The 14,722-nt window shown below is 42.4% G+C and overlaps 1 protein-coding gene across 1 annotated transcript in view; it reads right to left on the bottom strand.

Annotated features, from left to right (window-relative positions):
- Positions 1-14,722, bottom strand: part of LOC5566777 (dorsal-ventral patterning protein Sog) — a 115,118-nt gene that overhangs the window by 39,200 nt on the left and 61,196 nt on the right. Inside the window, exons 2-3 of the mRNA XM_021844237.1 lie at positions 10,419-10,522; positions 1,970-2,102 (exon numbers count right to left, since the gene is read on the bottom strand). Of these exons, the coding sequence (XP_021699929.1) occupies positions 1,970-2,102; positions 10,419-10,522 (237 nt within the window). The remainder of the gene's footprint in view (positions 1-1,969; positions 2,103-10,418; positions 10,523-14,722) is intronic.

The raw sequence follows: 14,722 nt of genomic DNA, 5'->3' as shown, positions 1-14,722 counted from the left end.
GTGGCTTCTACATGGTGTTACACGCACGAGCACCTCTCAACCTACCATACAGGTACTTCACAGGGAGAGGAGAGCGCCGGACAGCCGCGGCGCAAATACACACATTCTTGATTTTTCTTTGGCAAATAAGCAAACATTGGCAGGGGTGGCGACTCGCGGCGGCGACGGTGGTGGCGTCAACCAGTTGCAACTGAGAGCCGCAAAAGGGCAAATAAATATAACAATCAGCAGGCATATCGTTCGTTCTTCTAGCCTGGCAGCAGCAAATTACGCAAGCGCCCTCTCATCAGAGGGAAATTCTCTCCAGAAGCCGCGACACAATGGCGTCCATTGATTGATGGTTTTGTAGTTGCTGAGCTAGATGTTGACAGCGATTTTGGATGCAGGTTCAAATGTTTTGCTGTCAAACGCTGGCAACGCTGCGTTTCTGAAACCGTGCAGTTGCCCAAATATTTTATAGAGCAACATCTAGAAGGCTGAGAAAAGTGTATTACAATCTGCCAAACTTGGGTACTGAGCAACCGAATGTAGTACTAGAACAGACACCCAGTTTGAACCCGCCTACTACGACTTTGATAAAACCACATGCCAGGTCTAAAAATATGTCACTGGCTAATCTCAGCAGGCGTCATTGGCAAACGAAGCTGAACATCGCGCACTCAACTCATTGACTGAAGCCTTTATCTCAGAGCTCCGATCAAAGAACCGTTCGTACGCAGCTCTAGGTTAGGCCCAGGTAGGCACAGTAATTGAAATCTCGCCACTCGCGCTGCTCAGATAAGGATCAAAATCTACGCACATTGCGACTCTACACCGACAACCGGCACCTACCGGTCGGTCCGATAAGCGAATTATTTTATTTTGCAAGCCCACGAGCTTCCACGGGTTGCTCCACACGCAGCAGCAGCAGCACCATTCAACCTGCGATGCGATGCGATCCAATGTGTAGGAGTGTGCGTGAGTGTGTGTACCCGTATCATTATAGAGGGGGTCATAATCGGCTGGCGCCACCCTCATAAAAAAACGTGACATACTGAGAGCGAATGTTTGTCCGTCCGGTTTGGCGCGCTCGTTGATGGAGAGCTGTTTACGACTGGATCGAAGGGCGAAGTCCCCCTAGAGGCGGAAACTTTTATTGAGTCTTTGGCGCATTTTTTTATTGAGTCTTTGGCGCTGAATGTTTGCGATGGGTGTCGCGCGATAGTGTGAAAATAGGACGAAAATAAGATCGTCAAGTCCCGTTTTTTTGTACATAAGTGAGGTAATAGAACAAAAGCTAGTTAGCTAAGAAAAGTCTACTGCGATCTGTCAAACTTTGCACGAGTGCTTCTTCCAAATTTCGTATTTGGTAATAGCGAAATAAAATAAAGGCGAAATAGAGACGTTCACGTCCCTAGCAGTTACCCAAAATTTAGTGGCCGTGAAGTGGTAGATCAAAATCAAGAATGCTGTAAAAAGTGTACTGCGATCTGTGAAACTTAGACACCGCCTTACCTCACGCAGGACCGAATGAAGTACCAGAAGTACAACCGATTCTAAGCCTAACTTCTACCAAAGACAAATTAAAGACCCCCATGCCCAAAATTTCATGGCTCATAAGGTAATCTAGAATGCCGTTCAAAGTGTACTGCGATCTGTCAAACTTGGGTACCTTTTGTACTACCGAGGGACCAAATGCAGTACTAGAAGTGGTACCCAATCTGAGCCCGAGTGGGACGGACCTGCTTCTACCCCTAATGTTAGCTGAACAACAGTTTATTCAGCTAAAATCTGCTAGAGAGTGATTTGTTCAACACTTATTCCACCAAAATGTTTGTTGGGACGTCTTTCAAGAGTCTTCGATAGCATTGTCGTGTAACTCATTCAAAATTAGACAACATTCGAGAGACGATATTGTGAAATCCTGTCAAGTGGATGGCCCGTTCGATATCGACACGGAAAAATTGCAACAAACATCAAGGAAACTTACTGTGTGCGTCCCCCGGACAGGTTTTGCAGCATCTTCCGGGCAGCAGGATCGGCTCGTCGCAGGTCGGCTTCGGGCACTCGTTCTTGATGTTCCGGCACTGAACGCGTGCCACGATTCGTCGCTTTTTCTGCACCTGCGAATGGGGGAAAAGAAGATAACACTGTGTGTTAGCGTTTTCGGTTTCTTTCGGTTGGATTTATGAAGGACAGTGGTACTCAGGCTGAACGCAGTAGGCGATGGTGATGGTCACAAGATAGCCAGGAATTCATTGCAAAGGCTTGCTATGAGTCCCCGAGAAATTTTATTAGTGTTTGTACAGTGATACTTCTATGAGTCGATATTTCATGATATTCGGGCCCATTCACAAATTTCATAACGCTGAAGCGGATGGGTGGGTGTCCTCGTGCTGTTACGTCTAATACAAAATTGGTAAAATATTCATACAAAAAGCGTTACGAGGGGGTGGGTGGGTGTCGAAAATGGCCATATTGGGCGTTATGAAATTTTTGAATAAACCCTTCTATGGTTACTATGTTGGTCCTCACGCACAAGTTCTTTATAAATGCTTTATGTTCCATAGCTGGATATTTCCATGGGTCGATAATTATTTCAATATCGAATCATGGATATCAAATTGCTCTAATGTCTCTTTCGACTTTCTTGGTCCTTAGTTCACAGCAACGAATAACGCTGAAAGCATTGATGAGGTCAAAAATCCCCATTTGACGTAACTTCGTGGAACTCTGAGCATGGAAACGTCCAATAGGCCTTTTCATGTGACAAGTCTGTCTATGCATCTGTTTACATCGGTGGAGGACCGATACATACGAATCGGCTGATTTAAAATGTCACGTGAAAAGGCCTTTATTAAGTAAACTGAGTATGATAAAGAGAACTGTTCAAATTTTCTGGACTTATTTTTCAAGACACTTGAACATTTGGATTAGACTGGCCCTTAAACAAAAAAGTTGTAAAACTAAACGGGGCACCCCCTAGATATGAGCCTTAGGGTAAGAAAAACGCTCTCTCAAAATTTCAACTCAATTGGTTGCTCCACCAGCTGGCGCAATCGTTATGAAGTTTGTATGGGATATTCGTCTCAAATATGTTGAAAATTGACCCTATGTCACTGTTTCGTTCCGTATACTAATTGTTCGCGTTCAAATAAGCCCAGAATGACAAATACACTAGTTGATACCCTAATGAACATAATTGCAGAAGGTTGTATCTGGATTTAATCTCATTTTCATTACTTTTTCAGTTGTTGAAAGTTAGGTTTAGATCAGCACTCCCGTACAGTCACTTATATGCATGCGACATGTGCCTCAGCTCGCCCAGCGTCATAGGTGGCTATGATGCGCTTAGTGGTTACCTCCAAGCTATGTTGAAGAAATACAAGCAGTATTGCATGATATACTTCAGATGGTTAAAACACCAACTTTATTCATTTTGATCGTGGTACAATCTTCTACAATATTCTTCGCTATTATATCAAGTAGTGTTTTCGACATTCTGGGTCCAATTGAACGCGATCATCAATTTTCCTGAACCAAACAGTAGCTGCTCATATGTTTGAGTTGAAAATCCCATATTAACTTCAATTCAAATGCGCTAGCTCATGGAACGACCAAATGAGCTGAATTTTTCAGAAAGGCTTCCTCTAACCCCAAGAAATAATCCTGGGGGGTGCCCCGTGGAATCATACAACTTAATTTTTCTCCCATACTGAGCTGGGCCAGTCTAATTTGGATCCATCAAATTTGAAGGAAACGTAAAGTAACGTAAAAATTCTGAAAATCCATTGATATAATGATGTCTTAGATGTTCTTGGAATTCATAAATCTCCTCCATCAAAACTATAGGATTATCATAAAGACACGGTTCTGAGATCTCCTGAATTTGAAAAAAAAGTCCACTCATATCCGTCCCAGAATGATTGAACCTTAGGATTAAAGAAATTTTTTCTTTCTCCTTCCTACTTTTAACACTAATGATGAAATATGGTTTCTATTCAACAGCACGATAGAATGCGTTCTTCCTACTACTTTGGCAAATTTTCCCGCTTAAATAATAACTATATCATATTTAAACTTATATTTGAAAAAAGTGGGTCTAAACTCGAACCTTGACATTGTTTCATCATGTTTGACGTGCACTTAGGTGACAAAATGACCACAGGGGTTTTACTTTTTAACACTGGGGCTGTTCCTATAGTCAATTTCACTAAACGGTAAAAATTTTGTACGTAGTGAAGCTTAGAAAAAAAATAAAATTCCAAGACTGGAAATTTAAAGTTACTATATTCGAGGGGCTCAAACGCAAAGGGGTGTAAGTGGCATTTTGCTTGGTTTTGAGTTGAGAATATTACACTGTTTCCAGGCGTTCAAACGATATTTCCAGGTGATTTTTCCTCTCGAGAGAAGAAATAACATAATTCTTAGAAGAATGGCTTGTTTTTTTTTTACTCGAATACAATTTGTACAGATTGAAACTGAAATAAATTGCTGAGAAACTTCAAAATAAATGTTCTCAAAATTAAGTTTTTTCACTGAAACCCTGCTTTCAATCCCCTCATTTTCATGCCAATTGTTACCACAAGACTAAGAAAGCTTCCGGTCTTTACAGAACTGGTAGCGAGAGAGACTTCTTGCCTGAAAAAAAAACTAAAAGGAACCAAAAGGAGAACGAAAAGGAACCAAGAAAACAAAACGAAAGTCAGGAGATAAGAGTTTGATTCTCCATATCATCAGAGCAGACATTTCAAGATCTAGGACTTTTTGGAAATTACTTGATTTTTTTTAGGAATTTGATTTGAATTAATTCAGATACAATGATCAGATATTTTTCCGGAAATTTTTAAAAGAGTTTGACGAATTTTCACAGGACATTTTTGCAAGAATGTTGCTTCAAGAATTTAATCTGTATTTAACCAAGAAGTACCACAGAAAAGGAATTTCTCCAAATATTCTTAGTGAAATTTTGCAAAAAAAGGGCTAACTCCTCTAAGATTTCTTGGGTATCGATTTCCTTAAAGGATTCCGATCAAAAACGCATTCAGTAACATCTCCAGAAATGTCACCACGAATTTCTTGGGGTTGCCTATAAAACTTTCCTTGAGAATTTATATAGATTTCAAGTAGGTATTTTTCTCTAGAAATACCTTCAGAGATTTCTTCTATGGTTTCTGCAGAAATTCCTCCTGTAATACTTTTTAAGTAAGTAGTCGACTAAGTCTTGAAAGTTTTTTCCTATGAATGTCCCCAGGGAAAAGCCAAAAAAAATTTTCTGAAAAAAAAATCCGTGAGGCACTTCAAAAAGAAATCCTGAAGTAACGTCGTATAAAACTAATGGAAGGTACACTCAATGAATAATGATTTCCGAAATAACGCCTGTACTCTTGAGGGAGAGATTTACTAGATAATTTTCTAAGATAATTTAAAAAAAGAAACACTCCAATCACGGGATAGCATTTTGCAGGATTTTCCAAAGGAATTTTTCGAAAAACATTGGACAGAATCTCAACAGAAGTTTGTATAGTAATAATCGGAGGAATTTTTGGGACATTTGTGTGAAATCTTAAATAAACTTTTGAAGATTGCGTTGGAATTTTTTGAGGAACTTCTTAAAATATGTTTGAAAAAAACTGGAGAAATTTCAAGAAACAATTTTTTTCTAAGAACCCCGAATTTTGGATTTCTGGGAAGAATTCTAGATGGATTCTTGAAAGAATCCGTATGAACAGGCGGAGGAATTCTTACAAGGTTTCTTAAAAAAGCTCTCAGCTATTTTGTGTTTTTTTTTCAAAAGCTCTGAGGAAATTACTGGAGTAGCTTTGGATTTCTCAAAGATTTCCTGGAGCGAATTCTGGAAAAAATTCTTCCAAGCATCCTTTGACAAATCTCTAGAAGCATTTATGTGAGAATTGGTAAAGAAATCTCTAGAAGAATTTCTCCTAAAGACGAAATTCTTAAGAGACTGTTGGACCCTTTATAGTATCTGATGGTTAATCTGGGGACTGTGAAATTTTGCATCAGGATTCAATGCAAGCAGAATTAAGAAAGGGAGGAGCCCAGAAAGGCTCTCCAGGAGCTTCCCAAGAAACCTCTCAAGGTGTTCCCCAAAGCCTTTCCAGGAGCTTCCCAAAAGCCTCTTGAGGAGCTTCCAAACAAGTCTCTTCATGAGATTTCCAGAAGTCTCTCTATGAGCTTCCCAGAATCCTGTCCAAGAGCTTCCCAGAAACCTCTACATGAGATTCCCTGTAGCCTTCCCAAGAGCTGCCGTTAAGTCTATCCATGAGCTTTTAAAGAAGCCTCTCCAGGAGCATTTCAAGAAAGTTCTCCAGGAGCTTCCCTAGAAAAATCCCAGTAGCTTCGCAGAAGTTTCTCGAAAAGCTTCCCAGAAGCCTCTCCAGCAGCTATCCGGAAGCATTCCCGGTAGTCTCTCCAGGAGCTATCCGGAAGCCTTTCCAGGAGCCTCAGGAACTACCCAAGAAGCCTTTCCAGAAATTTCCCAGAAGTCTCTCCAGGAGCTACCCAAGAAGCCTCTGAATGAATAATTCCGAAAGCTTTACTCGGGGAACTTGAGACGAAATTCCGGAAGAGACTGTTGGACCCGTTATAGTCTCTAAAGCTTTCTCTGGAGGCTGTGAAATTTTGCATCAGTATTCAATGCAAGCAGAATTAAGAAGAAAAACAAACTTTGGAGATCATTTTGGTTAGGCTATTTCAAGAAGTGCAAGAAGGCTTCTTCTTATTACTCCGAATAGTTTGCTTTAGAATGTTGATAGCTTCTTCCACATGCTTGTAATAACTGCTCTCAGACACTTCGAAAGCCTTTTCCCAGAAGCAACGCAAAGGCTTCATCTGGCAGCTTGGAATAGCTGCATCCAGACTTTGGCTTTTAAAGGCTTCTCCTAGTAGCTTGGAAAGGCCTTTTTCTAGTGTTTATTAGGACATTTCCTTGCCTGTGAAAAAAGGCTGATTCCTAAGCATTTGCAAGGTTTCGTTCTGAGAGATGAACAGGCTTTTTCTAATAACTTTCACTGTTGAAGTTTGAGAAGACCTACCTCAAAATCTTGAAAAAGTTTGGCTTGTAGCTTGAACGAAGTGCTTGCCAGAGCTTGGAGAGATAACTTTGAAAGCTTCTCATCGAAGCTTTGTAATAATTTTCTTATAAACTTCATAGAGCTGTTACGAAGTAGCTACCCAGATTTCAACAGTTTTCATTCAACGTTTTCAACAGTTTTCATCCAAAAGCTTAGGTAGGCTTCTTCTATAAGTTACAAAAACTTAATCCTTTTGACGTTTAGAAATGCTTTTTTCTATAATTTTGGACAAGCTTGCTACATTGGCTTGGGGAGGCATCTCTCAAATGAGTAAAATAGATGTTTTTCAGAAGATTATGTTGGCTTATTAAATTCATCTAATCAGGAAGACCTATCCCACCTATTTGCAAAGATTTCTCCTAGACACTTGGAAAGCGTTCTTTGGAGGAGAAACTTTTTCAATAGGTCTTTCATAATAACTTGATAAGATCCAAAATTGGACAGTTTATAGTTCCAGAAGTTCATTGCAGTTTTCTTCCAGAAGTTCATATGAAAGCTTTGACCAAAAGCTTGGTATGGAGGTTCTCTTCAGCTTGTGAAAGCTTGGTGGGGTTATTGAAAATAAATTTTTCACAAATTTCTACTACTTCTCTCAGGCGCCTTAGAAATTTTCTCATTGATGCTTGTAAAGATTTTCGGCAAACGCTATGGAACTATCCAGCTTTTTCGAACCGAAAATGGCTGCCGAAAGCAGGCTCGCTTTCGGGTAGAGAATGGGGGATTTGACGTTTGGCTTGGGTCGTCTCCTTTGAACGGACCAAAGCCAAACGTCATATCGATCATAAATCCCTACCAGAAAGCGAAGCTAGTTGTGGCAGCCATTGACGCTCGAAAGCTGGATGGAAAAGCATTGAAAGGCTTCTTACAAAAGAACAAAAAAACTTTCTTTAGAAGCTTTGTTAATATTCGCTCAGGGTGGTAAGTAGATATTAGAGATGGGCAAAACGGCTCATTTTAGTGAACGGATACGATCCAAATCACTCACTTTAGTGAACCGGATGTTTTGAACGGTTCAGTGGCTCGCAAAGTAAGAGCGAAAGAGCGGTTCACTCCCTATTGCACGACATGCGTTAACCTTTCGTATCTTTTGCTCTCTCATTCTTCATTCCCAGAAACCCGGCCAATTTCCTTCCCTGCCTGTATGCAAGTGGGCGGGGAAAACTTGTCTGTTTATGCTTAGAGCACTGAGAGTGTGGAGCAGTAGAAAACTGTGTGTGGCATGACGCGCAAAGCAAGGCAAGAAACAAGCGTTATAATAAAGACAAGAAACGAACGAAGTAAATCAGGGGAAAATAATCGTTTTACCAGAACAGAGCCACGGATGATTCGTACTTTTGAGTGATCCGGATCTTTTGAACGGCTCCGATTCTTTTCGCCCATCACTAGTAGATGTTGCCTGGAAATGTTGGTATAACTTCTCTCAAAAGCATGAAATAGCTGAGAAATTTCAAAAGTTTTCTTTCGGAAGATTGTAAAAATTCAAATTGTGATAAACTTCTGTTAGAAGCTTGTTTTTTAAGTTACTGCTTCAAGAAGCGCTAGAAGGCTACCTTTTATAACTCACAATAGTTTATCTTAGAAACTAAGAAAAAAGCATCTCCGCATGCTAGTAGTAACTGCTTTCAGAAACTTTGAAAGGCTTTTCCCAGAAGCACGAAAAGGCTTCACTTGGCACCTTGAAAAAGCTGCATCGCTTCGTTTGGCTTAGAAAAACATATTTATGAAGCTTGAAAAGACCTTTTCTAGTGATAAGAACCGGTGAGAACGGCTGATTCCTGATTTTTTTTTGCAAAAGCTTCGAAATAATTTTCCTATAAACCTAAAAGAGCTGTTACGAAGCTACGAGGCTGAGGAAGCCAGCGTTGTCAATCGTTTCCATCTATAAGTTTTTCTTTTACAATAACTGTTTGGTTAGTCTTCGCTTAGTAGGATGAAAAGGCTTCTTACGAAAGTAGGCTAATCTCTGAAACACAAAGGATTACTCTTAAAAGCTGGATAAAGCTTGTACAACAAAGTAGGAAAAGTCATTTTCGAGTAAAACTAAGTAAGCTGTTTCACTCAATAGAATTTGTCAAGAAACTTCCTACAGAGAGTCCCATTTGAAATGACATTTCTTCTCAACTGCGTGTTGCAATTATAGAAATGTGATTTTCTCGACCATTTCTCTGAAGAAATTTTCCACACATCGAGATAGTCGATTACTTTTATTGTCTGCAGCAAACCAGCCTTAATTAACAAGAGCTCATAATTCTCATAGCTACTTGTCAGGGATTCCACCAGAAGCATGGAAAAGAAGCTTTTTAGCGTTTCACAATACGTTTGCGAGAAGTTTTAGACGTTTTCATGTGACAGGTCCTTGTAGGCATTTGTTTACATCCATGGAGGACCGGTGCATATACGGGTCTGTCATTTTCATAGAAGAACTGTTAAAGTGCTTCGAGATCAGCTGATTTGAAACGTCACGTGAAAAGGCCTATTGGGGTTTTACTTTTGACACAAAATGTTTTCAGATGACATTTCGGAAGTCTACGAAAACCACATTTCATCCAAAATTTGAGCATAAACCCTAGAACAAAGGAAGTTTTTATTGGGCTTAAACCAATACAAACCATTTGCAAGTAAAGTAACCATTAGGTGCTACAAGGAATAAAACGTCATTTAAATACCAGGAAAACTTATAAAACTTGAATTCAACATTTCCACGAAAAAATAAACCAATAAACGCCCGTTCAAACTGGACAAAAACAATTGTGTGTGGCCAGACACTCTTGTTTTCTGTTTGCTTCGCGGGCAGTGTTGTCGTCGTCGTCGTCGTCCTCCGGCTCTGTCTGGGGCCTGTAGTTGTCAGTGATAACGAAAGAAAAACCAGGGTGAGATAACGCGACGCGATTGCGGGTTGTTTTGATAAGCTCCGTTCGCTGTGCACAGCTTCATCATTGAGCTGTGAACAACGTGCGAAATTCGCTCGAAGTAGGCGCCTCCTAGCAAAGCAAGCCCCATGTCAGTGCCTACTACCTACCTACTCTTAGAAGCGGTGTTTACGGCCGCGCGCGCCATGACGACAGTGGCGACAATTAGTTTGCAAAAAATATAAATAACAAAAAGCAAAGGGAAATAAAGCTTCAATGGGCAGAGTGGTGGTCAGCCGAGCAGCCGCGAGGTGATTGATCGTTCAGGGGGATCGGTTTTGACAGCGAGGATCGCCGCAGCATGCGATGATCAGCAATGGCGGCGCCTCCTTTGGCGAATCAATGCGGCGATACCACCGGCCGAGAGACCTCAAAGACCCGGTTTTGATCGAGGTGATCCAAGGCACAATATGATCTAGTTGTAGTCGATACTTACCGGTATACATTCACATTTGATGCAGTACATGACGCCGAATGGGGGACCCAAGTCGGCGAACCATGTGGATCCGAGTTCACGTAGCGTTTTGCCGAATAGACATTCTGAAAGGAAAATTGAGAGGAAAAGGAGTGATTAGTACAGTTTTAGTTTCCGTGCATGATGAGCATAAACAGTTCGTTTGTTTGACAGATCGTAGACATTGCACCTTGCGACTTGAGTTGAAATATATAATTATTCATTCCTTTTTATTAGAGTGTCGCTACCTTTTATTACGTCAAAGACGAAATAAAGACATAGTACTGCAATTTCAGAGAAAACTTTCCGTTTTACGGTTCAACGAAAAGCTACCGCAGCTGTCAGATCACTGATTTGCATTGGTAAAGCATCAGTAGGCTTCAATGATACCTTGGATACCGTCTTGATGATTGTTGTTTGATGGTGTTTTTCATAGCGCTTTCTCTTTCAAGCATACTATGATTGAATGGTTTGCTTCAATGATAGAATGATATCGAAGCAAAACGGAAAATTTTCTTAACAACCGTAATAGTAGGACTCAGATTTGGCATCACTTCTAATACTACATTTGGCATCACAGCATACTAGATTTTCCTGTATAACCTCATGTTAGAGTGCCTGTAAATAAGAGTAACGTCATGTTCCAGCTTTGACAGGTCTCCTGCTCGATTGGAACGCGGATTTGTATGGGAATGACAGTTCGCTGCTGTTCAAATTTTGACATTGACCCAACTCTTATCTAAATCCACTCTGCCTCATGTGTAAACAATACACTCTAAACCAATTCTACCTAAATTTTGAAGAGAATATATCCAATGGGTATTTTTTACAGCGTATTTTTTCGTCAGATTGCCTTCGAATTCGTTTCATTTCTCATACCAATCAAGCTGTCGATGAATAAAGAAAGCTCAAGGCTATTTATTCTTAGATTGAATTTTCCATTCATTTGCTTACCAAATATCTGATTTCAATTTAAGTTTCCCATATTGCAGTTTTGTTAATTCCATTTTGCGCAGCAGAAAAGTGGTGACGACCATTTCGGGTTGCTCACTTCCTGGGTCCAGTTCTCCTCCCGTCCCAAAAAGCAACGAATCCCAATCTGAAAGCTCCCGGCAGACGTTTGGGTGTTTCAAAATTGATTGCTCCACGCAACAAAGGCAGCATCCGATCCGTCCAAAACAAAGCAACCCGTTTTTGGACGCTCCGTCCAACTTCCCGCCTACTACTGCACTGTCTCAAATATATCTCTCGGAATCATTTGAAGCGTAGGAGGCTGCAATCTCCGCCACAGCCTCCTTCCTCCGCACAGAATGAGTCATCCCGTGTCGTAGTGATTGTTGTAGCTCTTCGGAAACAAAAATCGGCCATAATTGCCGGTGCACCACGGGACACTCTCTTCACGGAACACCCATCCGTCATCGTCCAACAAGAGCGTCATCCATCAGAAGAGGTGAAGCGCCCGATTCTTCGCCCCTTCCCGAAGTCCCGAAGAGGTGTAAATTCAATTTATACCGGCCGCAATTAATCAATGCCCCCGGGCTCTCGGTCCAATAAGACGGAGAGGGACGTTCCGGCTAATCAGCGTAGGGAGAAGGGAAAATTAAGAAATATGATTAATTTTCATTCGTTACGAGACGACGATGTCGACGAGGGATCGAACTAAAACCCACGGCTTTCGGCTACCAGGGTGGGCGATCCGAAGCACAGCAATATTTTTACGGCTTTTCATGGGATCGATCGGTTCCGATTATCTCCGGCAGTTGTGTTCGGCACTTCTCATTCACACAGTGCCTCGTTTTTCGGAGCCATAAAAGTGTCTCGTGTAAATACAAAAGGTAAGTGTGGGCTGACGGGAATAGGGGCCGGAGGACGAAGCAGATGACGACTTCAGTTCTCTTTCTAGTTTTGAGCACCGAATCAGGCGGCGGCTATTGGTCTGGCAGAGTTCATTCTTAAATTCCGATCTTCCTCGTGTCGCTTCCTCTCCGTCTGTGTTAACACAATAACTCAGCAGTAGGCCTGGAGAAGCGGCAGAGAGTGAAAGAAGAATTTGAAGAACTCAACAATGAGCCGAAGGAAAATTTCTCTGCCATGTTGGCCTGGCTGTTCTTGTACACACCGCTCAATCTTGCACGTATGTACGTGTCAGGGTGTCGATCCGTCGACTACCTGTTCCCACGCTGATGCTGTGTGAGGTGACGACGCCATGTCTGATCTAACTCCGCAGAAGAATGTTACAAAATAAATCTCCATTCGAGGAACCTTCCGAGAAGTAGGCGAGAAGCCGATCAACCGACGTCAGCGCAAACAACGGCCCGAACTTCCTGGCTACTAGATCTCGCCCCGGTCGGATGTTTTGTATACATTTACACAAACACACCGGATCGTGTACGAATTCCTCCCCTGCCCTGAGGCACGTCGTTGCTGCTGCTGCTTCTGCTGGTGTAAACAATCTTCATTGATCGACACAAAGCGACTCTTGTTTCATCAACGTAAATAACCCGTGGCAAAATGGCCCGTCATAAATAGCCGAGCTCGAGTTGCAGTAGGCTTTGAATGAATCGATCGGATTCCAGCCGCCTGCTGCGTGAGGTGTGACGGGCGACGGCGGCTGACAGCGGTCGGTGTTGTGTTGACCGAGCGCATTCCGCATCGACAACGCATCTACGCATCACTGCGCTTCGGTGCGTTGTTTGCCGATCGATAAGATTAGAACGGGCCGCGCCGGAAGAGGACTCATCGATCGATCGATTGACCGACAGTCCGCTGTTTACCCAACTGTCATCGACCTTAATCGGATGGAGATTGATAGCCGCCACCCAATTGCATTTCGCTGCGGGGAGGTATCGGAATGCATTTCAGGTATCTACGATACGGCGAAACCGAACAGCCGGATGATTTACGGTCGACCGGTCCACACGCTTTCCACCATTCGGAATCGAGGCGAAGAAGAAGAAGCGAATGTTATTCTATTTGGTGGAGACACTGCCATAAATCATCGTCTGATCGTTTACCGCCGCCGCCGACTAGGATGACACCGCATGCTGCGTCGCTTCCGCCACACAGTTCTGGATCTGTCGAACACGAAATTTTCCAGAAACGTTGCTTCGATGGCCACCCCTGCTCGGTCGACAAATGTGCGCGATAATTTCGCAGTCGTAGCAGGCGGCTTAGGTCAAGTGACATTTCGTCGGGTGGACGAAAATTTCCGTCGGCGTAGTCCCGAAGACGCTAGGGGTGTCACTATCACTCGATTGATGGAATCGAATGTTGGACATCCCTTTTTATACCACAAGCATAAGGCCGTATAACTCGGAAATAAGTTGACTCTATAGACTTAAATTATTACGACAAAACAAATCTCCGATAACAGATAAAACAAAGGCAAGGAATGAAGTCGTCAGTTTCTTACCTATGCACGATCTATCAAAATGTATATACAAAGTATTGTCAAACTTTTTGAGGTTATGGTTTTTTTTGGCACCATAAAGATTCGTAAAAAACCAAATTGATTTCATCGATTTAACAGTCTTAATCCACAATTCGCTACAATTGCTTACTTCGCGCGACATCTCTGGTTGCTGAGGGTCCTATTTTAGCACACCCCTGCTCCCTCCCGCTTCAGAGCAGCTCTAATTTATCTAATTCTGCGTAGAAATTCGAGTTTTTTTCGCGCGTCGTGCGCTGCGCGATCCGTGCACACGATAAAGTCAAGGAAGCATAAAAATTAAATTAATTATCGGATGCCGGAGAAGGCAGGCGAACGAACGCACCCTGGCCCCCAAAGAACACGCCGCCAGCCGCCTGCCGCCATCTCCACCGATGGCCACATATCGGCTCTTATTGTTGCTATTGATGGAGCGTGTGCGCGGACATGCGAAGCGCATAAGTGACATACGTTTGACAGGTGTGCGGGCTCGATCGCGCACGATCACTCCCCTGACGGAGCGGGGAAGCGGGATTCATCTTCATGGAAGGTTACTGCTGCTGCTGCGCAACCATAAAGTTGGTCGTTTTTATTGGATTTAATTTTAAAGTGACAATTGTTAATCTTTCGGTGGCCACTTAGGGAATTGGCACGGCACCGGCGGAACCGTTCCGACAGTTATTTGACGTTCGAACACTCGCGGGATGCCATTTTGCGGTGACAATTTTATGGGCGACCAATGCCGTGTGGACGACTGGGAATGTGACGATTTGCCCGAACGCGTGCGGGAAATATGACCCTCATTAGGCCCGCTGACAGTTTTTCGCGGGAAAATATATTTTGCGCGTTTTCTTATGAT

This window comes from Aedes aegypti, chromosome 1 (assembly GCF_002204515.2).
Source record: "Aedes aegypti strain LVP_AGWG chromosome 1, AaegL5.0 Primary Assembly, whole genome shotgun sequence".
In the NCBI taxonomy this organism is placed as follows: domain Eukaryota; kingdom Metazoa; phylum Arthropoda; class Insecta; order Diptera; family Culicidae; genus Aedes; species Aedes aegypti.
Note: the sequence above shows the minus strand (reverse complement) of the source record. Positions and strands in the feature narration are given on the sequence as shown.